This window comes from Hippocampus guttulatus, chromosome 10, assembly GCF_054856545.1.
Source record: "Hippocampus guttulatus isolate MCC_2025c chromosome 10, RoL_Hgut_1.0, whole genome shotgun sequence".
Lineage (NCBI taxonomy): Eukaryota > Metazoa > Chordata > Actinopteri > Syngnathiformes > Syngnathidae > Hippocampus > Hippocampus guttulatus.
In genome coordinates this window covers 8,738,460-8,763,676 of record NC_141270.1, presented here as the reverse complement: position 1 = coordinate 8,763,676, position 25,217 = coordinate 8,738,460, and the positions used below count along the sequence as shown (strand labels likewise).

The window sequence follows — 25,217 nt, the reverse complement described above, 5'->3', positions numbered from 1 at the left end:
ACAATTTGGAGTGTTCAATCAGCCTGCCCTGCATGTTTTTGGAATGTGGGAGGAAACCAAAGGACCCGGAGAAAACCCACGTAAGCACGGGGAGAACATGCAAACTCCAAACAGGAAGGCCGGAACCAGAATCGAACCTGGTACCTCTGCACTGTGAAGTCGACGTGCTAACCACTCGACTACCGGGCTGCTCCATTTGTCTTTTAATCGGGTAAAATGGCCTTCCTGTCCTATGGCAAAGCAGCAGCATCTCATGCTTGGACACATTTAAAAACCTCCAATTTGAATGAAGACTGGAACCCAAATTGCTTTGCCTTCAACTATAGAACAATTTTTGCGAGAGTAAATGTGACTGTCCATCAAACAATAAAATCTGGAAAGACTGATGCGCTTGCATCCAAGAGCCTGAGCAGTACTTCACACGGCCCACCGAGCCAAACTGTATGTTGAACAAATCTTACACACAATTCATGACAACCTTTTGCAACCCGGGACCTCCAATGTTGAACTCTGTGACTGCTCCATAAATTGCTCATAAGGATGTCATAGGAATACACTGACAATCTGCTCCAACATCCGACTCTTGCCATCAAATGACCTTTGACTCTGAATTGTAATTGTTTTGTTTTTCTGCAATGTAACATTCCTGTGTCTTTTGGATGAGTCAGATGAATCTACTACAAAATATAAAAATAAACAAAGTGAAATTAGGCCTCCTTTACAGCTGACAATGAAGGTGACAGGAAGGTGTTTTCAGAACTTTAGTGCCACCTGTAGTCATTTAATTTTACTACCTAGTTTTTTCTGCACTTTTCGCATTTTTGCTGTTCGATTTCAAAATTATTCAACCAGTTTTGAGAAAGTATGGAAGTAATATAACAAAAAGTGGGTTTCCTTCATTCCACTACCAAAGCATCAACCTTACAGCAATAGCATTTCTTTTTTTTTAAAGCCATACTACTGAAAATGTTACGCATAAAAACATCTAAATTATGAGTCCACTTACGATATTAAAGAAAAAAAATCCGACTCAATATGGAAAAAAGAATAGAAAAGAATAAAACTGTTTACAATAACAAAAAAAATTGTATCGCAAGTCTAGCTTCCAAGAATATTATGGCAATCGTATGAAAATAAAGTTGGAATTTTGTGAGAATATTCACAAAACTGAGAATGTGAGAAATGTGTCACCTGGCATCAAGAAGTCGATGTTACAACAGTTGAGAACTACATGATGAAGGTGGTCCAAAGAGAAGTGACACAGACATTTATTCAGTAAAATTACCGCTGGAAAAAACCCATTCTTCTACCATTTTATTCTCTTAACTGTACAGCCTTCTGCTTTTTTTCCATAATTTAACATTTTCTTTTCCAGAATGACCCAAATACTCTCTTCGGTTTTATGAATTAGCAAAATGTAAAGTTTAAATGAAAAGAGGGGTAAAAAAAATCCACAGACAAATAAATTCAGCCATCTTTATGTCAGCTCCAGCAAAAATACAACCATCTTAACATGAGCACAGTTCACTCTTGAGATTACCACAAATAAAGCACTTCTCTCTGTCTAACATACAAAAACAAAAATATTTAAATAGCAAGTGTAGAGATTAAACATGTTCAAGTTTGAGTATTTGGTGGACTGTTTCAGATGGGCTACATTTAGGAAGTGACACGCAGCAATTAAATAAAAATAATAATAATAATAAAGGGGGTCGGGGTGAGGTCTGCATTTACATGTGTAGGGACAACCAGAACAAAATAGAAGCAATGCTAAAACTGGTATTCATCGTGTGGCTTCACATTACGACATCAAGGAGGATGAAAAAGGAAGCAGATAAAATTGTTAAATGTGAATTCAACAGCCCGGAATGTTCCTTTAATGCTCCACAGGCTTCCTGCAACAAAAACATCCCTGGCGGTTCATCATTTTCCTGGCAGGCTAGCTCGTCGGGTGTTTGAATGCATCTTGACATAAATAAAGCGCAGGTCCATGAAAAAAAAACTATGTACTTCAACTTAATGCGACGACAATAGCGTTAATGCTGCGGAAGAGGGCAAAGAAAAATACAAGTCAGCGAGGAAATTATTTGCATACGCTTTTGTTTTCCAGACGGACAAGGAGAGTTCAGATTTAGAAACATTCGTTCACTTTATAAATAAGGCACCTGGTCACGACAGCCATCGGCTGAGATTGGAAGGCGGGTGGGAGGATGTCACGTTTTTATTTGATGAGGAAAGAAAAGGGAGGGATATGGTTTAGTGTCACCTGCTGGCCACAGCACCCGAATAAAAGCAATGAGTTTTTTTGTCTTGCCCGGTGTCAGAACACACAATGCCCCCACCCCAAAAAAAGCCGCCGTGGTCTGCGTGCGGTCCCTGAAGCGCTGAACTGACACCCAGCAAACCAGCGCATTTGCATTCTGACTTTGATGAGGTCTGACTTTTCAAGATTTGAGACAAAAAGGGGTCAAGTTTCATCTGGACGTCCTGGTGCGTTTCGCGGGGGTTGCCAGGAGCTCCTGCGATCTGGTACGCGGCCACACGGCGGAGCGACTTCTCTTCACGGCACCTTTTTTGCTCATGTCCTCCACCTTCCTGGCCGGCTTGAGAGACGCTTGTTCCTTGGTTAACTTTGGCCTCTTTGACGCCGCTTCCATTTTTCTCTGGGATCTTGTCAGAACCTGGTCAGAAACGCTCGAAGGCTTGACGTCCAGACTTTGCGAGCCGGCCTCAGGGGTATCTTTGATTTCTCGTCTTTCCGGCGAGTCATTTGTTTGACATTTGCCAGCATTCACTTTGCTCATGGCGACTATTTCCACTTGTTTGTCATCATGCGATGATTTTTTGACCGCTTTGCTCTTTGATAAGCCGACCGCAGAACTCAGTCGTTGCGAACACCTTCTTACCCGACCGACGTCCTGAACTTTGGCAGCTCGATGTCTCATCACCCTCTTTCTTGCCAGTGTTTTCCTTCTCATCCTTTTGGTTGCTTTGATGGTCTTAGCAGCAGATAGGGCAACTATTTTCGGTGTATTCAGAGGAGGAAGGACGGCTGACTTTGAAACAGATTCCGTACAAAGTCTTTTCACCAAGCTTTTGGAGACCCCTTTGAAACGTATGTTGGTTTGCTGGACCTGCATCTTCCCTCTAATGTTCGAGTATTTTCTCAAAATGCGGGCGCTCGCCGGATTCTTGGGTTTCCCGACAAATTTCTGGGGTTCACCTTGTCCCTGAGCTTCAACACAGACGGGTGACTGATTGAAACTATGAGCAGCACTGAGGGGTTCTCGCCTCTCTTTGCCTTTGACAGAGGTCATCTCCTGCTCCAGGGCCTTCGCTATCAGCTTCTGACTTTTCGGGTTGCTTTTCACGGGAGAGGTGAGAGCAAACTTTTTGAGATGTTTCTTTAAGCGCTCTGCCTGTAAACTTGGAAAGACGCCCTGAGAGGCTCCTGAACCGCTGGACGAGCTGTGGAAGCACAGCTGAGTTTCAGACGGAAGACGCGTATTGACTTTCTTCACGATGATGAGAGACTTTGTTTCCGTTGACTCCAGGAACCAGCGACAAATACTGGAAAGATTATAGTCCTTCATGAAGAGCAATTGCACGGGCGAGCACCTCTGGTGTTCTAAAGTCTTTGGCTTGCGGGCCCTGCGTTTACTTTTCCAAATGGCAGCCTGTCTGTCGGCTCGGTTTCTATATTTTGCTGTGATCTGGCCATCTCGCTCCATTTGCAGCCAGCCTTTCTGCATCTTCTCATATTTGAGGTTCAAGTTGGTGAGCAGCTGTTTGTTTTCTTCTCCCGCCAGTGCCTCGAAGAACTTGTTTCTTTGTTTGCGCGGCTGGTGTCTGAGTCCCGTTACTCGGGAGAGTGATGATGCGGTGGATAACGAAGGGGCCTTCATGTGACTTTTCTTTCTTTGCTCTGGAGGCGTTCTGGCCGGCGACGCCACTTCAGAGTTCTTTCCGGATGCTGAGAGTAAACCGGTGGAGGGCGGAGACAACCTCTGTGATCGTAAAGACAGCTTTTTGTCTGTTGGGATTTGAGGGGACTGTTCAGCCCTGCTACTTTCACTCCTCAGTGGCATTCTTGCGGGTTTGTCTGCTCTACAAGCACCGGTAAGATGTGAACTTGGGGGATTGTCATCTGGAGATGAGACATTTGCTTTCTGGGTCGTAGGCTCCATTCGAAGAACACGTTTTACTCTTGTTTCATGTGTTGGTGTTTCGGTCTTATGGGAAGCCCGATCCTCCATTGGGCATGTGAACTCTACACCGAGAGGCTGGTTCTCATCTTTGCTTTCCTTTCCTCCCACCTTTGAGGATCGTAACTTTTGTCGGACCTGCAGGCCCGGGCTTTCTTCTATTGATTGAGTTTGTTCAATGTTCAACATCGCCGGTGTCTTTTGGACGGTGCTGATTTGCGAGGGTTCGGGTGTTACAGGCGGCAATGACTCTGCCAAAGGAGGAGAAAATGGAGGCAGTGCTGGAGGAGCAGGGGGAGTGGATGGGACTCCATTTGAAGAAGGTGCCAATGCATGAGTTTCATCGGCTTTCTGGACAGCCGATCTTAGCTGTCGTTTGGTTTCGGTTGCTTCGTCTTGCTGAACGAGCTTGCGTTGCTGGATAGGCTTGGATTTGAGTGAGACTTCAATTTTTGGCTTCTCTGGTATGTCAGAAGCTGAAACCAGTGGACACTCAGGTCTGGATTCTTTGGGCATTTCGGTTTCAGGGATATTTTCCGCCAAATTATTGTTTGCAGTTGAGTCAACCTGAGCCTGTTTCAGTCCTTTCTGACTTGGTTTCAGTGACAGGCCTTTCATTGGTGAGGGGCTACTGGAGTTGGATCTCCGTCGCAGACTTCTGTCGGAGGCTGATATGGGTCTCCCGTTGACATAGCCCACGATTACGGTCTTTGCTTTTTGTAACCTCTTTGGCAGAGAGATAACAGTGCCTTTTTTTCGACGCCAAGGAGGTAATTCCTTTAAGAGAGTATCAAGTGTCTTTGAAGAAATGTCATATTGATCATCTTGTTCTTCTAACGTTGCTCCAGGCGCAATACTTTCACCGGCGGTTGTTGAACTTTCTAGCTCATTCATTATCGGGTCCTCAGCAGAACCTGAGGTGTTGTACTTTCCTGGCTTTCGTCTGTTTTCAGAAAGGACACCCTGCTGTGGTTCCCTGGGTTTCTCATTTTCAGTTTCTTGGTTCTCTGCGGGATTTACGCATGATGATGTGCGAGTTGGGAGAGGGACCACCTCATTGCTCTTTATTTTCTCACATAAAATCTGAGATTCCACTTTTCGGATGCTGACTCTCTCCGATTGTTCGACTGCTGTTGTTTCTGCCAGTGCTTTAGATCCATTTTTTTCAGCTTCAGGGTCATTTTCTTTTTGCCTTGCCTCTTCAAATGAAGCATGTGCTACATTTTCCTCACTTTCACTCACTTTTTTGATGTTGGATGGTTCGTCTTGGTTTAACTGGATTGGTTCTTCATCTGCTCCGACGTGTGTTGTGCCATCTCTTACTGTTTGTTCTGTCACAGAGTTTATTTTTGAGAAGGGGGTCTCAAACTGGCTCTGAGCCTGATCCGTCTGACTAGTTTCTACGATAACTGACGTTTCTACTTCACCGGCTGCCACTTCGACCATGTCTCCTGTGCCTGGAACTATCCTCTCATCAGACTGTTCTGAGCGTGTGCCTTCACTTATTGTCTCTCTGCATGCTCCGGCAAAAGGCATATCGACTGGGGGTACGCCTTTAGGCTTGGAAAGGATTTGTTTGGGGGTAATCGGTGTAATCAACTCTGGCATGGAATTTAGACAGTTGCCCCTGCCTGCCAACGTGCGGACAGTTTTTAACTCCCAGATTTCATCGGAGTATAAATGTCCCCGGGTGCTTTTTCTAGCATTGCGACGAGGGATCAAATGGCGCTGATCTTTAAAACACTCTGTAATTGGTTTGTCAATGTAAACAATGTCACAGTGACCAAGATCAGGATCCACTGTCCTAGAAGGAGAGTGTCGAGTGTGTTGATGAGACGCTGGCCGGATGGTCTTCCTGGCAGTTCGTGGCGAATCTGCTCTAAGAGATAGAGGAACTGAGCAGCGTTTGGTGGGTCCACCCTCGGCTTGCCACACAGCTCTACTCTGCCTTGCGTGATGCATTTGACTGAGCTGATATTGTCTTCTCAGAGATGAGCTGAGTCTAGCACTACGAGTGTCCATTCTATTCAGTGAATTTGATTTACTTTGTTTGTCCTCCAGGGATTCAGAGTCAGATGTAAGCGAGGTTGTCAGCACACAAGATAACTTTCTTCCAGCAGCAACATTGCTGCTTTTCTTTATTTTCATCTTAAGAGGTGCATGATCACCATTACGGTTGTTCTCAGCTTCTACAGGGATAAGAGCCTGGTTGGTCCCTGACCGGGCGCTATGAAGATCCAACGCAGGGCAAGCAGCAACAGATGTTGTCGATGGAACGACATTCTCTGGAACTTTTTCTGTGCCATTACCGCTTTGGATGGAACAAGACATATCCAAGATTTCAAGTTTTGGCGTGGATTCACTAGGAGTCTCGCGCTTCGAGCACAACTTCTCAGGCATGACTGTGCCGGATTTTGGAGTGGAGCGCGTTGCTCCCTGGACTGCAGAATCACTATTTTGCTGTGTCTTGGAGGCAGCGACCTCCATCTGCAGGAAACCTATGGCGTCGACAATTGTTCTCTGGTGATGGCGGCAGAGTTTGGCCATGAACTGCTCCAGCGTTGAGGTGGACTGGAGTTCTTTTGCCTTTGCAATGCACACGTCTTGACACTCACTGTGGGAAACAAGATAGAAAGGAAACATGGCGTTAAAAAAAAACACAAAATCCCAGGTAACGGTGGGTTTACGGAGAAAGAATGATGTGAAAAAACAATAGGCGCAAAAAATGTGTATCATTGCATATTTATTAGAAGAATAAGTGATTTTTTTTAAGTCAAATTTAAATCCAGTGAACTTGACCAATTACATTGTTACAGATATTACAGTTTTCTTCTCCTCACACTATTTATTGTCACATTGAGAAATTCCTACACATGCACAGGACATTGACTTTAAAACAAGTTACATTTTCTACCACTCGAAAGAGCAAAATACATAGGGGCAAATATAGAATACATACATCATGTCAAACTCTTTATGCCGTGCAAATAAAAATATCTAAAAACAAGTGCTCATCAAATTAAATCAACAAACAAAATGAAAATTGGTCTGGATATTTGTAAGAATGAGACTTTATGCTGGAGACATTTCAGAGTCAAAAGAGAAAGACTGACATAGGATGACGTAATATGTGGTATTTCATAAATATTTTGCTGACGTTGTGTCAGGGAGGTAGTTATGAGCACAACATTTCTACACAGAATAGTTTGCCATTTTTATTTTATTACATAGCTGTTTATAGGATTCAGATGAATGTGATTTGAGAGAAAAGCTACAGTACACAGTGGTCTAGAAAATAAACTCCTGAGACATTTGTAAAATAGAACGTAATTCATATCTTATTTTGAAAATGTCAATTTTCTATCTCCAAATTTATACATTGTGGCTATAGTTTGAACTGTGGAAGAAAGTTGAACTTTTCTTTTATTTAGAAATGAAACAAGCGAGCACGTTAATTGGGGACTGAGAGTCTTTGGGGAATAAGTGAGGCAAGACTGGTGGACCCTCTTTGTTGAACCCTTCAGTTTTGACAACAAACAGCCATCTAAATCAATCCAGGCGTGCGCTTGACAACATAAACTCGATAAGAACATGTTACTAAGAAGCCAATCGTCGTCATCTTCTACCTGCCGCGCTCGCACTGACATTCACTGTCTGAAACTACAAAAATAAAGAGAGTGAAAAGATGCCTTTGATTTTAAACTCTGAATATAGGCTGGCAAACATATTTTACAAGTAAATCTGAAGGGATTAAAAATATTTCTGAGAATAAGAATAAGAACTGCCATAGTAGCACTTTGTGTTTTTCAAACTAATTTCAATCCCTGCTGGTAAAACCGAAGGAGGAAAGAGTACCTGAATTCTGAATGGTAAGGGTTTCATCCCTGAGGGTTTCTCTCGCCCTTTCACGACAGCACAGCGATACAGACACCACACGCATGCCTTTTCTTTTCAAAAGAGCCGCCACGGAATAAAATGCAGACCGCAGATCACATCACAACCCAGTTCCACGACAGTTCACAATGTGTTACCTTATCTCTGAAGCAAAATACGGATAGAAATTATTTGGAATATTACAGACGATGAAGATATTTTATCCTGAGTGACCCATTGCACAGATTTCGGAACATTTTAGACTCACTAACTCAACACACTGTTAACTCGACAATAAAGAACATGTACAACAGTAGTAGTTCAAAGGTCAGCGCTTAGTATACATCGAACTTCTCACATTTAGATAGCTCAGTCATGCAAAGAAATTTACATTTTTTTTTTTATGTTAACATCTCTACATCATATACAATACAACAGAAACAGGTGCGTAATTTTGTTGATGTTATATCCCGGCTCATTGGAAATAGTGATGCAAAATATATTAAATTTCTTTGCATCAATGTATCACTCGACAGATATACTTAATCTTAATCTCATGAAATAAACTGAAATGATGTTAGGCGTTTCTGAATACGAATGCATCATTGGATCAATTCACATTCATTGACTGATAAAGCAATGATTTTTTTTTATTTAAAGAAAACGGTGAATACCTTGCATACGGCATTTACACGATATTTAACTTATTTTACCCGAAATCAAACTCAAAACGTGGGATGTGGCCTGTCTCAGCATCATTATTTGTCCTCAAAATAATGTGTAATAATGCTCTCAATCACAATGTTCTTATTTACATACGTTTGCACCCATTAAACTGATTTTAAACCTTTGTATCAGTTTGTAGCCCCCACACTTTTTCAGAGAAACATACAATATCACAGTAAAGCGTAATATAGTGTCAGCTGCGGTTGTCGACCATTTGCTGCAAAGATGAAGAGCCAGCCAAGTGAATACTGGACTGACAGATGATTTGATGATTGTCACTGCAACAGTTGTTATTTTGTTTTTTTCTTCCTGACATTTTCATTTGAAATGGATGTGGCGAGTTGACTTCTGCAGTGGTTTGTTATTCCATGAGGGTTAAGCGGGCGGTTTGTGAATTTGAGTTTGGTCCACTGATGACTAACAAACAAATAAATGACATTTATTTACACGAAATCCTCTGAGAAGGATTTCAACCCAATCTATTAAAATTATAATAATACATAAAAGCAACAGAGCTAGAGAAACCTCTACTCAACATGGTGTCCCCATCGAAAAGACTGCAAGACTTGCTACATACTTGTAATCAACTTGGTAAGAGAATAGTAGGTCTTGAATGCCCTGAGGTATATGTGATAATGCACACTGAGGCGTTCCAGTGGATCTGAAAATATTCCATTTTTTCCACTCATCCAAAAGAAAAAGAAAAAAAACTCAGAAAATGCCCTGCATTGAACGAGAAAAAAAAAATACATGTTCTTATTGTAGCCCACTTGTGTGTAGTTAATTCGAAAAGATCAACTACTCAAAATAAAAAGGTGCAACTAAACATTGACATCAAAACATATCGATCTCATTACCGACACTAAACGACTCCATTAAATAAACCTGAATGTGTGTTGTCATATATTACGTTTGCTTTGCTGTCAACTGTGTATAACAGAGTGACCCAAATCTTCACTAATCAATGTTGCGCAAGCAATTAGCATACATGTGAACAGTATGCTGATCTACGCTTTCTTCTGCCTTGGAGAAAATAAGTTCAAGCCTGCAATGTGAAAAGTGGCCCGTTGGAATCACTGAAGGCTTCTGCCAACACTGAAACGCTACCAACAGGGAAGGTAAACTGTGAAGACGGTTGACAATAGAGCACATTGTTTTTGTCCTGTCAGTCAGACATCCTGAATTATTGCCAATTCCATGTAGCATTTGAGGTGGCAAACCAGGAAACAACTGTTTACCGAAGCTTATATGTGAGTGAGGTATAGAGTATAGTATGCGCAAGAGTACAGTGAATCCGCTGTTTTAAGACAAGTCTTGAATCTGAGCCTGAAGTGAACCTGAGGCTTTGTGAAGGCATTGAGAATAAACTATGACCATTCATAAATACAGCACAGTGAATCTAGATATATTACAGAACCAGTTGTGCTTGATCATTTAAAAGAAAAGGGGAAAAAAAAACAGAAAAAAATAGAATCTTGGCTGAGATCGATGTGTAAGAAGAGAACCTGTACCAAGTTATAAACCTTAGATATTATATTGTGTGGAGCAAACACATACTTTGAGTACATTAGTGTTGGAACATAGTGTGCCACGTGCGTTTGAAACTATTGCACCATTATACCATCATGCTCTGACTGCTATTTACAAGGCCGACGTCTACAGGTTACAGTGAGAGTTCGGAACAGTACTGGCAGTAGACATTGAGGGGCGCCACTCAGGCATGTTGCAATTTTCTTCTGAACGTACTGAACTCCAAATGTATGGAGCCAATCCTGTTTACAATGGGAGGAACCTAAAATTAAAATAAATATATTACACACTCATAAACTCTTGTAGTGCATCTAGACCATGAAATGTTAAAAACAGATGGCCGGCCATATTCGATGGCCAAATATAAATAAGGAATTATTTGTCTTGTTTCACAATTTAGAAAGAACTATTTGGGCTTATGGACATAAACGCAACATGCCTTGCCTTGTTTTGTTTAAAAATAAAAAAATAAAGTACAGTTTTAGAGTTATTCTTTTTAATTTGGTGATAGGCTTCCATCATGCAAACCACTTCCATTTTCTGTGGATGAGTTCTCTCTTTCCTCAGAGATGTGCTGGAGTTCTTCACTCTTTGGAAAACGGGAGCTGCTCTGTTCGTCGAGCTGGCTAAGCAGCCTCAGTTTCTTTTTCGGGGGATGTTTCAAGGTCCCCATGCGCTCTTTAACCTTGTACTCCAGAGTGCTGTGGGGAATGCCATAGATGGACTGAGCTTTGGATACGCTCATTTTCCCGCCCATCACTACCACAATGGCCTCCTCCAGCAGCTCCGTGTTGTACTGGCGGTAGCGGCCACGTTTCTTCCTCGGTGGTTTGTTGGCGAGGTCCGACTCTGAATCCAGGACACCGTTTTGCCGGTCCGTGTCGTGGGGCCAGAAAACGCCGTTGGTCTTTTTGCGATTCTGCCGGGGCAGAAGGGAATGAAACTTCTTTCCCATGCCATTCTCCAAGAGTGAACCTGAATTTTCAAAAAGCTGAGGATCCCAAGCGGAGTCTGTTCCTGTGGTCAAAACTCGCACCTGGGGAATCTTGAGGTCAAAGTTGGAATGATAATGCGAGGCATCCTGGTGGTTTCCTTTACCATAGGACAGAGACTTTGAGAAGAGGCTAGCGGCTTCCAACAACCTGGGAATGTCTTTAAGGTGCTTGCCAGCTTCGCTGCTGGCTTTCAGTTTGAGGAGTGCCCCGAAATGAGCTTTGGGATTCCAGGGCCCCGTTCCGTTTCCGCAGAGGTCAGTGGATGTGGTGTCGTGGTTATGGCTGAGAGGTGACTCTGGGTCGCTTTCCAGACCAACCTCCTCTTTGATGTGCAGAGAGTACGCGAGAGACGAGGAGGGCTTATAACGGGCGGAGTGGCCGATATTCTCCCTCCTCCTCCCATCCTGTTGGTCCGCGCTCAAGGATCGCCTGATTGGATGGAAGGAAATTGGGTGTAAGCAGAGCTTGCACAGTGCCTTTCTCTCTTTGCTAAAAGGAGGATGGGTTGGGGAGGGGAGGATGTTGGCCACTCCTTTATTATATGACCTTGTTTTGGTAACATCACTCTCTTTTGCTTTAAAAGACTGGATGGTTGGTTGGTTGTGATAACAACAAAAAAAAGGCTCAAATCTGACATTTATTTGCTTACAACAACAATAACAAAAAAAAAAAGACACAAATGGAAGAAACTGGCAAAATAAAACAAGGCGGCAAACATAAGAAAAAAAAAATGAGTAAAGCCAGAAAGAAGAGGATGCGTGTCCAGTAACTGACATTGATGTGAGGCAGCTTTGCACACTAATATTTAACACAAAATGAGAAATGCGTTGAGTTTTTTGACATTTTGCATGTGACGTTACCACTGAACAAGCACAGCAATAAAAGAGTAAGCCAGCAGAGGGTGATTGTTGTGTTTATGTCCAAATGGAAGCCAAATCAGTGGAAGGTGACTACAAAATGAGGCGGGGAGAGCTACATTACGTTCATTACAGAACGACATTTTGATGACGTCAGCATTAAAAAGCAGCAGGATTAAGCAAATCTAATTCATCAGAAATGGTTGATAATGCTCCAAAAAACTACAACAAAGTTAGGAATATAAATGTCAACAAATAATGTTTGTGTAACTATAATTTTTAAAGTGAATGGGGAAATGTTTTAAACCCACTGGTTCAGTCCTCTGTGGACCACGGTAAATTTATCGGCAAAATATATTTGCAATGATAAGAGAAATAAATATTTATCATTGTACATGATAAGGGTTGGAGGGTGGAAAGCATGTGCGGATTTTATTTTCCAGCAAATGCGCTAGCATTGCATATTGGGCTGTAGGTTCATCACATCTGCTTTTAGGGATCCCATCAAATTTGTGTTTCATCAACAAAGAGACGTGAAATAACAGTAGATATTTGCATAAATCTCTTCCCGAGGCGACTTTTATTTTCATTGCTTTGGCAGCAGCATTTTTGCTCGACAAATGATTGACGTGAATGTTGATAGACTGCGCACATCAAATGCAAACTACTTAATATTACCAACATAACAACAGACGTAGAGGGAATGCTTTTGTTTTGACAGCCCATCATTTGCTATTTTTCACCATGTCAACCAACCTCCTTCAATTTCATTTCAAATCCTCCCTGGCAGTTTACTATTGGGATTGTTTTCCTTTGCAAAAAAGATGAACGGTATATGATTGCAAAAAAGAATGCAACTTCACTGACAAGGACTGCAATATCTTGTGAATTACTGCTGATCGATGCTTTGCCAAACAATTCTGATCACGACTATTGTACCCAAAAGCAAAGGTAAAGCTAAATTTTTGAAGCCCCTGAAACACATACGATTAATTAAGTCACCAGCTGCAACACCAGTAACTGTCACAATTTTACCGCGGCCAGCTTTTTAAACTTAGATGACTGCACAATACATACGCTAATGTGCAGGTTGAGAATACGAAGTTGCATTATTTTGTTTTCAGCCACAAGTCAAATATTTCAAACTGTGACTTTTCTTTTGATTTTCATTTCGACATCAGAACAAAAGGGGAGGAAAGCCTGAAGAGAACCAACAACGGAACTTTTCTTACCCTTTGATTGTGGACAACTTGGGCGTAAGGCGCAGACTGGAGACCGGCAAGCTGCTGCCACTATGGTGACCCTTTTTGATGGACAGGTCAAGGACTCCCTCTGTTCAAAATGACGCACAGTTTAGTTAACATTGAATATTTGTGCAACAGAATTTACATCGCCCTGCACTGATTGGTTTGAAACTACCTTGTTCACTGGGCTCAGACGGAGTCTTTTTGATGGTGAGGTCAAGAGGGACCTCTTGGTCGGCCATGAGGAGCTTGCTGAGGACGGGGTTGTGGCTGTGTGCGGGCCCCGCCACGTTGCCGGCGGGGGTGCTAGGTGGAGCCCCACAAGTCAAGGCCGGGGTCTGCGGGCTTTGGTCAGAGTTTGGCTGGGGAGCGGAGTCGCTATCCTGAGGAGAGCTGGTTTTTGAGGTATATTCTGCGGCAAACTGACGGATCATTTTCTGGAGGATCTCTCGCGCCACTACTGGAATGTGTGGGTCGGAGAAACTTGGCACATCTGAAAGGGGAGTTGTGGGGGGCGGAAAAACAGGAATTGTTTTGTTTAAGATAATTTTGGAACATCTAGTCAAAATATAGAATAATAAGCCATAGACCACTATTTGTTATTAATATCATTGCTGTCAAGCTGAAGTCTCGGTATCCAAATATTGTTGAAAAAAAGAGGATACTATTAGTAATTGCCTATGCGTCCTGTTATTTCTTGATCTTTTTTACAAATTCAAATGACAAAGTTTTGTTGAGACAGTGACGGGTGAAAATAGTGTGGTTCCATGAATTTGACTTTTTTGTACAGTCACAAAAGGTAAATTTGCACGCAGATTGATTTTTGCATGGAAGACTGCCCCCAGCCCCTTTTTTTTTTAAATCACTCACTTTATGGGTCTTCCTTTCAAATTGAGTTTTGGATAATGACATAACCACAGACTAAGTATGAAAGCCTTTTGTCTTGTCGAGCACTTGGCGCAAGCACAGACTTTGGTGTCTGTACCATTCTAACCAATCACTGTAATTAGCTATCTTTAGCTAATTAAATTAGCAATCTTTAGCTAATTAAATTAGCAAATGAACACAATACGGGGGATGTGCTGCATTGATGTTGCTGCGCAACAGTGACAGAACATATGACAGCGTGGTAAGGTAATGCCTACTTGACTGAATGCGTTTGTTATGACGTGCAAATTTGTAAACTTTTTCCATTTCCTAAAAATGGGTCATTTCAGGCCTCTACAGAGCTTGGTGATGATCTGATTATTTGAATTAAGTGTGTTGAAGTCGAGAGGGATCGAAAACGGACGGGATATGCCTCTCGGGGAACCGGAGTTCTCTATCCGTTTTAGGGAATTCAACTTCTGCTTTGTTTTGATGAACTCATGTTGGAGAGAGTTTTTTTTTTCCCGTGCCACTAACTTTATGTGGTGTAAAAAGTGTGGCAGTGAAGAGAACACTTGTGTTTCTGGTCTTTGAAAATGCAATCCATCTTCATCTATATGCTGCAAAAACTGAACATGTACGGTTTACGACAGCTTGTCGACGGAGGGACATAATAACGTTAATCACATTTACCGCTTTAAGTGAGTGTAAAAACAGTGCTAAACCACTCACCTTTATTACAGAGGACTGCATTGAGAAATTCCTCAGCTTCCTTTTCTAATGTGCTGATGGTGGTCTGATCTTTCACCACGAGAGGTTCGAGTGGATCTTGACGCTCCTCGCTACTCGAGCTGATCAAGTGTTCCTGAGACGTGATGAAACGCTTCAGAAAGAAGGCATACGTGTGGTTCTGTTGAACACGTATGGGAAAGGAAACTCTTACCTTCACTTTATCTCTTCTAAAACAGCAGAATAAACAATTTTTATCAAATGACCAATCAGACACCGGAACGGGCTCTAAATCTGTGGACGTCAAACACAAGGCGAGCAAATCAAACAGTGTTTTAAAAACATAAAATCAAAGTTCAATCACACCGAATTGGATTTGCGCAGCTAAACTAAGATCAACTGCATTCATTTACCAAATGTTAATGACGTATGAATTCCACTTGTACGAAAGCAATGTTGACAATGTAGGATATGATGGAAACACAATTAGCCCCACTGTATCACAGCATGCATTATTAAAACGACAGGAGGATATTTGACTGGCTTTGCGCCATGCAAAACACCAACTTGGTTGTGTCTTCAGCTGTCAATGTCGAGGGGCACCGCATGGTACAGTCAACAGATTCCACGCAATACAATCAATGTCATTCATTCACCTGCCTTGTATGGAAAAGGTGAACGAGAAGCAATTGAAGATACTTACCCTTAAATAATTGCAGGTCTTCGACCAGCTCTGTGCCAAACAGACCTTCAAGAATGCTCTCAAAACCTGAAGGGAGACATGACGGCTGTTTAAGAATTGGTGCTATTTTTTGGGATCTCGCAAATGAGGGCAATCTTCTCAAAAGGAAAGCACTGGCACATGATTGTCATTTTAAGTTAAAAAAAAAGTCTCATCCAGCTTTTGTTTATGTCTTCTTGACAACACCTGTGTGCTAGCCCCCCCCCCCCCACTGCAGTTAAAATACACATCATCTTTCAAAAAGTGTTTTTTTTTAATATACTTCCAACACGAACATGCCCTTCATCCCCTGTTGCCAGGCAACTGAAGCAACTACAGAGTTAGGAAGCGAGGGCATACTGTAACAGGGAAAAGAAATATGACCGCCAGGTGAAATGATCAAAACATTCTCTGTAGTCTTGTGAAGCCTCCACTGGCTGATTAGCCGCCTCAACTGATCCAATGAAACAATCCAAAATGTGAAATTGCTGGATCCTGCAGACCCCCGTTGTTGAAAAGCACTCGGCGTTACAGTGAATACACAACATGGACATACTGTCTTGTAATGCATGCTCACTGCTGCGGGGGCCAACATAACCAATTTAAAAAGCACTACATGCATCAAATCAAGCGCTAAAGAGGTCACATGGCGCATCTGTCCACTGAGCCGCATGTAAAATGTGTGCATTATTCCCAACTGTCTTTAAGGCCGCCATGAAAACAAATCTAAACAAGAGAGAAAGATAAAAAGTGACAATTCAGTAAAAGATGTACTTACAACACACGATCCCCAAGCTTCCACTCTCTTTGCCAACTCACTCAATTGGACCTAGCGCTGTCATGTGTTAAAAATGCACTCTCTCTGCCTCCCGACAAATTCCCACCCACTTTTTTTATATACAGCCAAAGCGAGCAGAGGGGGGCGTGAAGTCGTGGAACACAGCCTTGCCTTTAGCTGCAGTACGAGTCTGTTTCTGGGTTACTGCACAGGACTCAGCTGAAGCCATCCAATCCTACTTCTGAAATATTTCAGAGGCAGGCCCAGAAAGTAGGTCATCCACTTTCATTTGACAGAGCAGCACCATGACATCAAACTACTCTCCAAGAATTCACTTTCGGGCATTTAAAAACTGTGTCATTGAGTAATGCCATGACTCTGAGGCATTATTAACTCTTTCGTACGGGCAGAGGGTAGTGCGCCGGGGGGGGGGGGGGGGGGGGGGGGGCCTCTCCGCACATTCATCTTTAAAGTTAAACCATTTGGGAAGCGGAAACTTGCATTAAAAAAAAAAAAAAAAAAAAAAAAGAATATGTCGGCAGCTACATGTGCAGCGTATAAAATATTAATGGCCCGTTTAGCCTTTCTGCATGCTTTACAAAATAAAAACAGAATGTAATGGCCGGTGATAAAATGCTGCTGCCTATGCCAGAAGGGTGAAAAATTGGAGGTGTTACACTGCTAAGCGCCAGTTTTTACAATACTATATCCACTCTGAAAAGGAGCCTTAGCTTAGCTAATTTTAATGAGGCTAAGCAGAGAATTGGGACATAATTAAGATGCTGATAGGAAGATCGCCTTTGAAGTAGAGTGAACAAATTGGTGCCAGATACTAAATTAAGCACACATTCAGAAAAGTTAAGAAAAAAAATGCATACATAAAACAGAATAATATTGAAACTTGGCGACACTGAGGAGAATAATCGGGTCATTAGGTTAATAGGATAGTTATCTTCATAAATCCTAATTGAATTAACTGAAAGTCATTAACCTTCATTTAGAGGACAGGATTTTAATTCAAAATACATTCAAAACTCATAGCTTTCCATTTTCTATTGATCACCAGATGAGAACAAAACATTTTTTTACACAAGTTAAGCATTTTCAAATGAAAAATTATATTATATAATTAAAATTAGAGATTATGTATGGTTTCAAAACCACAAAAATATGAAATTCAAAGAGGACTCCTTGAAAGTGAAGAGACAGTTTTTGCAACTTTGTTGATTGAATTAAAGTTACATGAATATGACACCTTTGACTCAATTTACTCTATGATTTGGTATGACCAACAAACAGCTTCTAAAACTTCTAAAGAAGTTGACGGCTGAAAAACTGTGACCAAAAAGCATTGGGATTAAGAGTTTGCAGACAGTGTTGGTGCTTAAGTCTGATCAAGGTGAGCACTGACCAATTTGCCAAACCCTTGTCCTGACCTACATCTTTAATACCAAAGTGAACCTGACAGTGATGTGGCTCAAATCCTATTTTAGTTAGGCGGCAGAGTGGCCGACATGGAATATTTATGTAATAGAACAGTAACAGTTGAATAGAATTCATTTTAAATAACAGAACGGGTACAGGATGTGAGAAGGGTGGCAAATTTCATATTTAGTGCAGTTTGACAGGATTCTCTTTGAACACAAAATGCAGGTCTGTCACCAGAGATCACTCAACTGCCAGACTGCAAGTGAATTTGGACGGAAGAGGCATCGTCCAATCAGGTGGAGCCTCGATCGACAACAATTCGACCAACCAAGTCCATGCCTGCCAGTAAGCCGTCATGTAACAAAGTGAGTTTTACCACTTGTTCATACATTTTTCACGAGCATGGACTGAAAAAGACCCAAGACTTTGGACGATCTATCCAAAAATACTCCAAGACTCCTCAAATGATCTGATTTTCATCAACGCAATGTGGCACTTCAACTCCTTGTGCGCCCTGTACTTTGCATGATGCCTGACGAGATTTGAAAGCGTCGCTCATGCCAAACTGAAGATGCCGACTCGGAATCAGGCGAGACACCGGTTTAATTCGCATATCTATCCACCCATTAAATGCATGTTATTGACTGATTTTATTTCAGAATATAAACTTACTTTAAAAATTTAATTAACGGAATGTTATTTTAGCTCTTATTTACACCGTTCACATAGTTTGTTTTTTTCCAAATTGTGTTGGACACTAATGCTATTATCCAAAATAAACCAAACAAGCATGGCATCGTTGTAGAAAGTCTTTGCAAAAGTGAGGTCTCTTATCACGATAAGCGTTCGCCATGTTTGACCCACCCTTCTGCTCCTCTTGCGCTGCGAAGGGCGTACAGTACCGCATCAACCCCCACTCGGCCCATCCCCCACTCCAACTACTGTACACATACTGTGCAACAACTCGGGCTCTCGCAGCAGAGGCGCTCCCTCCGCTCAAATCAGTGTACAGTGCAGCCAAAACAGACCCTTGCTAAACCTGCCATGTTTGCCTTTCCTCCCAAAACACGACAACAACGAAGGCTTTAATCTTTAAAGACCATAAAGGCATCATGTTTTATAAATGCTGCGCGATTCAGATTGCGAGTGTTAATTTTGCATGTCGCCGAGATAACACAGAACCATTCCATGACAGTAAAGATAAAAATGGGGACGAGATGAGGAGGGATGGCAAATTTGCATGAATTAGCTGAGCAACACAGCGTGACTATGTGCATCCGAAACTAGTCCATCACAGAGACCAGGCGGCTACAAAGCATGTGATGGAAGCCTCTGGGCTAGCCACAAAATCTGGAGGTTTTCTGGAAAGCTTAGATCACATACAGGAATGCGAAAAGCTGTGTGTTACACACTGTGTTCCTTCGGAGCACGGTACAGTCGATGCATCAAGTTTAATAGAAGGGAATGAGCTGGCAGTTTTGTGGAGCATCTACAGAGCAAAAAAAAAAAAGTACAGTACATGAATACTTAACGTGATCTGATGCAAACTGACACAAATGGTGCAACGCTGCACAAACTTGAAATAATAATAAAAAAAAAAACATCAGTCAAGTCAAACATGGAAAAAAAATAAATAAAACTATATTTGAACCACAGAAAAGCTACAGAAAAGCTCTCACAAGGACATTAATGGATATAAAAACTGCTGCATTTAAATTGTGGGGGTCTGGAGTGGTCAGCCAAAAGCTCACTGTAATAGAAAATGGGACACACAAATATTTAAATTATACATCAGGCAATCTGTCAGAGGGCAATATTTGCTTTTTGGTATTTGTAGTGCAAATCCATGACCCCCCCCCCCCCCCACCCCCTGCTAGTCAAAAAGCAGAATAAAGTGACATTCTAAATCTAGAGAGTGTGTATGTACGGACACGCTGCTTCCATCTGGGGGCTGCTGAGCCATGAACGCACGTACGAGCAAAGATACAAACAATTGTTGCTCCTGTTTTATGGGACAATTGCTCTTGTCTTGGGGGGTCGTGGTTTGACTGCGCACAATAAATACACTAAAACAAAATGTCCATTTGAGCACGAGCGGGATGATGGTGTTGGCGTGCAGGCAGCCCTCTCCACCAAAAAGCCAAACATAAGTATGTCCTTGTTGTGGTGGACAGATAAGGTCTTTCTAACGGGGGAGCAGGCTGATGCATTTGTCATGCAATTGCAGCCCAAACACAAGGGAGGTTTGTCGATCATAAAAAGGGGTGTAGGACACACGACAAACAACTATTATGTCGTCCTTTTGTGTGCTCGGTGGTGAGCATACAACTAACCAAGTGGTGTTTTTGTTCTGGATAGGAGATCACCTGGTAACAGTAGTGATGCCGATATTAAATTAAAAAAAATATCATGATTGAGCATGTTATATCTTGATAACGATATAATTTCAGGTATATTATATGACTGCTTCTTTTTTCTCACTTATTTTGAAGTGACATTAACCAGACCTGGTCAAAACAAGCCAAATAGTCGACATATTTTTGCACAAGTGTAGATATCAATGAAAGAGGCCTAACAAGGTTTGGAACAGAAATTGATTTTAAAATATTAATGAAAGGATCTCAAAAGTCAAAATCAGAAATTCCGCCCTGCACTGTGAAAACCACATTGGTGATATTACATGCATTCAATATACTATATGCATCCGATTTCTGAATCACTTATCCTCAATTATTAATATATGTTTCATCTTCTAGGCCACGCCTCCAGGTTGATGTACGAGATGACGTAACATTTCCTGTTGACCTGTGCGTGAAGCATTATTTTGTATTCATTTTCTCTCCAAACACGTATTAAATTGCCTGCTGTTTTGCTGAACAACGTTGGATATGCGCCGCTTTGACGCGGTTCCAGCGAGACCTTTGTGAGGTGTACTCAGTCACCCGAGCACTTTTAATTCCGGTCTTTCACAATGAAACTATGTTAATTTAGCAATTAGCATAGCTTCTCCGGCTTTCCCTCTGTTAATTACTCCTCGCAATCCCTTTGTGAGAACGATACTTGCAGAAAGTGTCGTTCATTCGCCGCCATGAAGGTGAGATGATGGAGGTTGCAAGACTGCTGAGTTAGGAGCGAAACCACGTGTTTAACAGGCAGTAGCAGTCAGCCAAAGCTTGTGTTTTGCACCATAGGTTTGTTATGTACGGTGACTATGTATTATGATTCACTTCATGGACCAACCGGAAACGGTCCCAAGGAGAACCACTTCCTCATCGACGTGGACCTGCTGGGCTTCATTTGTTTGAATGGACTCTCACGCGGCTCAAACTAACATTGTACAGCATCAAATCATGTGCTAAATGTTATCCACTCTGCATACATTGCAGCCTGGTCATCGTGGAAGGGGGTATCTGTAGGTTCTAGCCCAGAGCCTGTGGTTAATTTCGGAAACTGTAAGCCTGTGGGCCGCTTTTAGACTCTTTTGTGATTAAGAGCTATAAAAATAAACTTAACTCCTGGACTGTATTTTTAGAAAAAAGAAAAAATGGGTCATTAAAAATATTATAAGTATGATTACCTGTCTGAACTATGTATTAATGAGTACTTGAGCTAGAAAGTCCAAAACCTTGTTAGCATACATAATACATACCATGTGCATTTCAACAGGCACAATGCATGGTGGCCACTGTACAGTACATGAAACTGATGTACTGTGACATTTTGAGATCAGCGTCATCACAAGACGCCTGAGTGAAATTTTTTACCACTGCGGTTTCTTCCTCTTGTGTTAACGTCAACACTGGCACACATTTTACTGAGCTCAAGAAGGATGCGATGGTCAGATGAATGACTCACACAGCGAATCATGGGATTGATGAGTCAAATTCAAGTACATCGAGTAATACGGCGCATACTGTAGCGTATTCGATGCCGCCATCTCAAAAATTGCACTCACTGTTAGGCAGCCATTGTATTTTATCTTTCTATTAGTGGAACAGGCATTTCCATCACAGATGATGACGACATGCTTTGTGGGCCAGAAAAGACTATGCGTTATACGTGTAATTATAAATGCCAAGATGCAAGATACTGGACAAACATTAACAATTGAACATCAACAAATTATTTCAACAAGTTAGAACAGCGTGAAGACAATGCATCAATTGTCCTCTTCCATCGATGACGTTTGTATTTACAATTTGTGTGGAGCCATCTAAACATCCATGATGTGGGTCTCAGAAAGTGTGGTCCAACAGGTTGGTCAAATGCCAACAATACACACTTCATTATTTTCTTCCCTATACAACACAGGTGTCAAACTCAAGGCCCGGGGGCCAGATCCGACCCGCCAGGTCATTTTATGTGGCCCGCAAGGTTGTTAATTTGATCTCTGCGCTATATCGGAAACAGTCAAATCTGGTGATTGATTTTTAAAGAGAAAAAAAATATTGACTCTCAAATTGAGTCACCATCCCCAGCCCAGTGTAGAAAACCATTTCTGAAACCCACCCAAATGCTATTGTTCAATTTACGAAAAAGGGATTTGGTGGGAAGAATGTTTTTCATGTGTGGCTGCAAATCTTGGCGCACCCAAGTTTAGTGCTGGCACACACAAGAAAACAAATTGGGCGCACCAGTTCAACCAGTGCAAAAAGTAACAATAGCCTCAAGCACGGGTACTATTTTACCAGACTCGCAAATAGTCTGCCCTCCCTGAGCGTGCAGTGTCAGTTAAGCAGCTAGCTTAGGGTCCTTCAAAAAGCGTCTACGTGTGTTCACTTCAAGCTGTTTATTGACGCTCAGTTGATTTTTACTTGAAAACTAACAGAATAAAAACAGGTAAAAGCCGTACAGGTATATGACAGTGAACACATACTGGAGCGTCATTGGAAAAAGGTCAGCTAGCTAACACATTTTGAAACCCAATACATGGGCTAATGATTTACAGAAATCAAAAGTTGATATAATGCTCGGTTGGCTGTGAAAAATGAGTTATATTATCACAAATTGGAGAGAATGGTCTTTGTGGCTTTTCATTAAATGTATGTATTATTTGCAAAAGTGCACCACACTGACCTTTGGAGGCCAAGGTGCGCAGGAGGAGTCTTAGCCATGTCCGATCATATTTTGAATGATGTTCTATTACAGTTGGTGTTTTTGAACAGGTTTTGATTGCCATGAATCACAGTGCCATTCATTGCCATCACAACTGCAGGCCATGCTCCAGTCAATGGGTCACCAATCTTTTTCAAACCGAGAACTACTTCTTGGGTATTGATTAATGCAAAGTTTAACACAATTTTTTTATGTAACAAATTTGCAAAAATTACCATTGTTAGTTATTATCAATTAATAAATTAATTACAACGTTGGGGAAGACACTGGTCGTGTTTATGATCTCTCACTGAAATTAGAAGACAACTATATGCAACACTTGAGATCTATACAACATTCTTAGAAAATAAGTTCCCATCGCTGTTGGCCTATTTTTAGAACATTCTCACGGGGCTACTCATGTGGTCCCCGGGGGCTACCTGGTACCCACGGGCAATACATTTGTTCAGTCTAAGTATTTGTACTCCGTCTGAAAAAGGGGAATTGTATTTTGCTTACAGATTTTCTGCCAAAATTAATGAGACAAATACATTTGGATGAAAACAGGAAGCCGCATTCATGGCCAGCCAAATCTTGTCCCATAGCCTTGAGTCTGACATTTACACTTTAAAGGTCCCACGACGAGTAGATGAGACCTTGTTGACTGACCATGACCACAAAGGTCTCGTGGCTGCAGCATAGCAATGCAATCAATGAAACGTAAATGCTGCATTAGTATACATCTGCAGGCTTGTCAGAGGTTGTTTTTGGTGGAGTAGGTCGCTCCAAAGCGGAAGCTCCCCCACTCACTTCCTCATTGTGGTCAGGCGCGTGCCCAGGACGGAAGAGCGCGTTTAAAAGCGCGATGTGTAGACAAGCCGAAGGAACACGCCAATTAATAGCAATATACCCTTGATAATTAGAGCCGGGAACGCGCATTTGATTTAAAGAAACGGGGATGCGCAGTTAGGCCGACACGGTGCATAATTCCCGTGACACTCCCTTTAAGGCGAGCACGGTGCCCTTTAAACAAACTACAATTACACTCGGCTCCTATCTAAAGTGTTGAAATCCCCCACGAACGCTAAAAAGCGCGAGAAAACAAAAACCACGAAACAAACTGTAACATTTACCCAACGATTTCGATTGAGGATAACAGTTGACCAAAAAAGTCGTTCGAGATGCCCCGAAGAGAGTTGGGTTATAGCTGATTATTTACACCGAACCCGCTCGAACAGACGCCGAATTCAGCTGCTTGAATCTTATTTAGTGTCGCTGGCTCGGTTCTTACCTACACAGTGGATAAGTTTGTGCCGCCATGAGTCAAGTTCTTGCCGAAAGCCGCGCCTGTCGATGGAGCATTGCTGCTTTTTGCACTGACTCGCCATTTTCTGTCGTTCTTCTCCGGCGGCGGGCACCCGCACGCTGAGAGGAAGCTCTTGGACGCGTGAACGCGCGCGTCGACGTGCTGTGTGGAGGGGGAAATCCTACTTCCCACGCACTCCTTTCAAAACACACTCTTATTTTATTGTATTGTATTGTGGAGACTATACAATACAATACATCTTTATTTATACAGCGCTTTCACAACAGCCGCAGCTATAGCACTAGATGAAATATGCCAGTTGTTCTCAAACATACCTAAAAAATATATACTTATCTCTCCAGTAGCACCATGATGACCAACATTAAAATATTCTCGCTGTGAAGACCCAAGTGTTCATCAAATAGGAGACAGAGGGTTTATTCCCAAGAAAATATATTAAATATTATTTTTAGCTCCTGTATCATTAAAATATATTTCACATAAATGTTAAATAATAATGGTACATACAAAAATATTTGAAAACATTTCTGGAGCTCTGATGTTCGCAAGGCCAGCCCGTGGGCACTTAAACGTTCATTTCAGTCACAAGTAGATGGCGTTACGACATGAAATGTCAGCCTCTTTGGATGGTTGAAAAAAGGGGGATTAGCCTTTGGAATTTTTATTCCACGAACACAGTCTTAATTCGGAAAGGTGGACGTTGTCAGTCTCTCGGTAATAAGCTTCCATTAGTATTTCAGATCAGCACACGTGGCCAGCCCTTCCCTCGTCCGCGACAGTCATTTGTCATTGAGAAGGTAGTTTCTACGTTAAACAACCAGAAATAAATAAAGAAAAAAAACA

General features: G+C 41.9%; 1 protein-coding gene across 3 annotated transcripts; it reads right to left on the bottom strand.

Annotated features, from left to right (window-relative positions):
- Nucleotides 1–1,462: 1,462 nt before the first annotated feature.
- On the bottom strand, nt 1,463–24,457 carry LOC147199142 (ligand-dependent corepressor). 3 transcript variants are annotated; one of them, XM_086122179.1, is made up of 7 exons: nt 24,339–24,457; nt 15,730–15,795; nt 15,241–15,320; nt 15,030–15,162; nt 13,606–13,923; nt 13,419–13,518; nt 1,463–6,819 (listed from the first exon to the last, which is right to left on the bottom strand). In XM_086122179.1, exons 1-7 carry the CDS (start codon nt 24,433–24,435, stop codon nt 2,475–2,477), a joined length of 5,139 nt encoding a protein of 1,712 aa, XP_085978305.1. In that variant the 5' UTR covers nt 24,436–24,457; the 3' UTR covers nt 1,463–2,474. The 3 variants fall into 3 exon arrangements, with proteins under 3 accessions (XP_085978305.1, XP_085978306.1, XP_085978307.1); XM_086122181.1 differs by lacking the exon at nt 1,463–6,819 and adding an exon at nt 6,929–11,758; XM_086122180.1 differs by lacking the exons at nt 15,241–15,320; nt 24,339–24,457 and having other exon boundaries at nt 15,030–15,180; nt 15,730–15,789.
- Nucleotides 24,458–25,217: the final 760 nt, after the last annotated feature.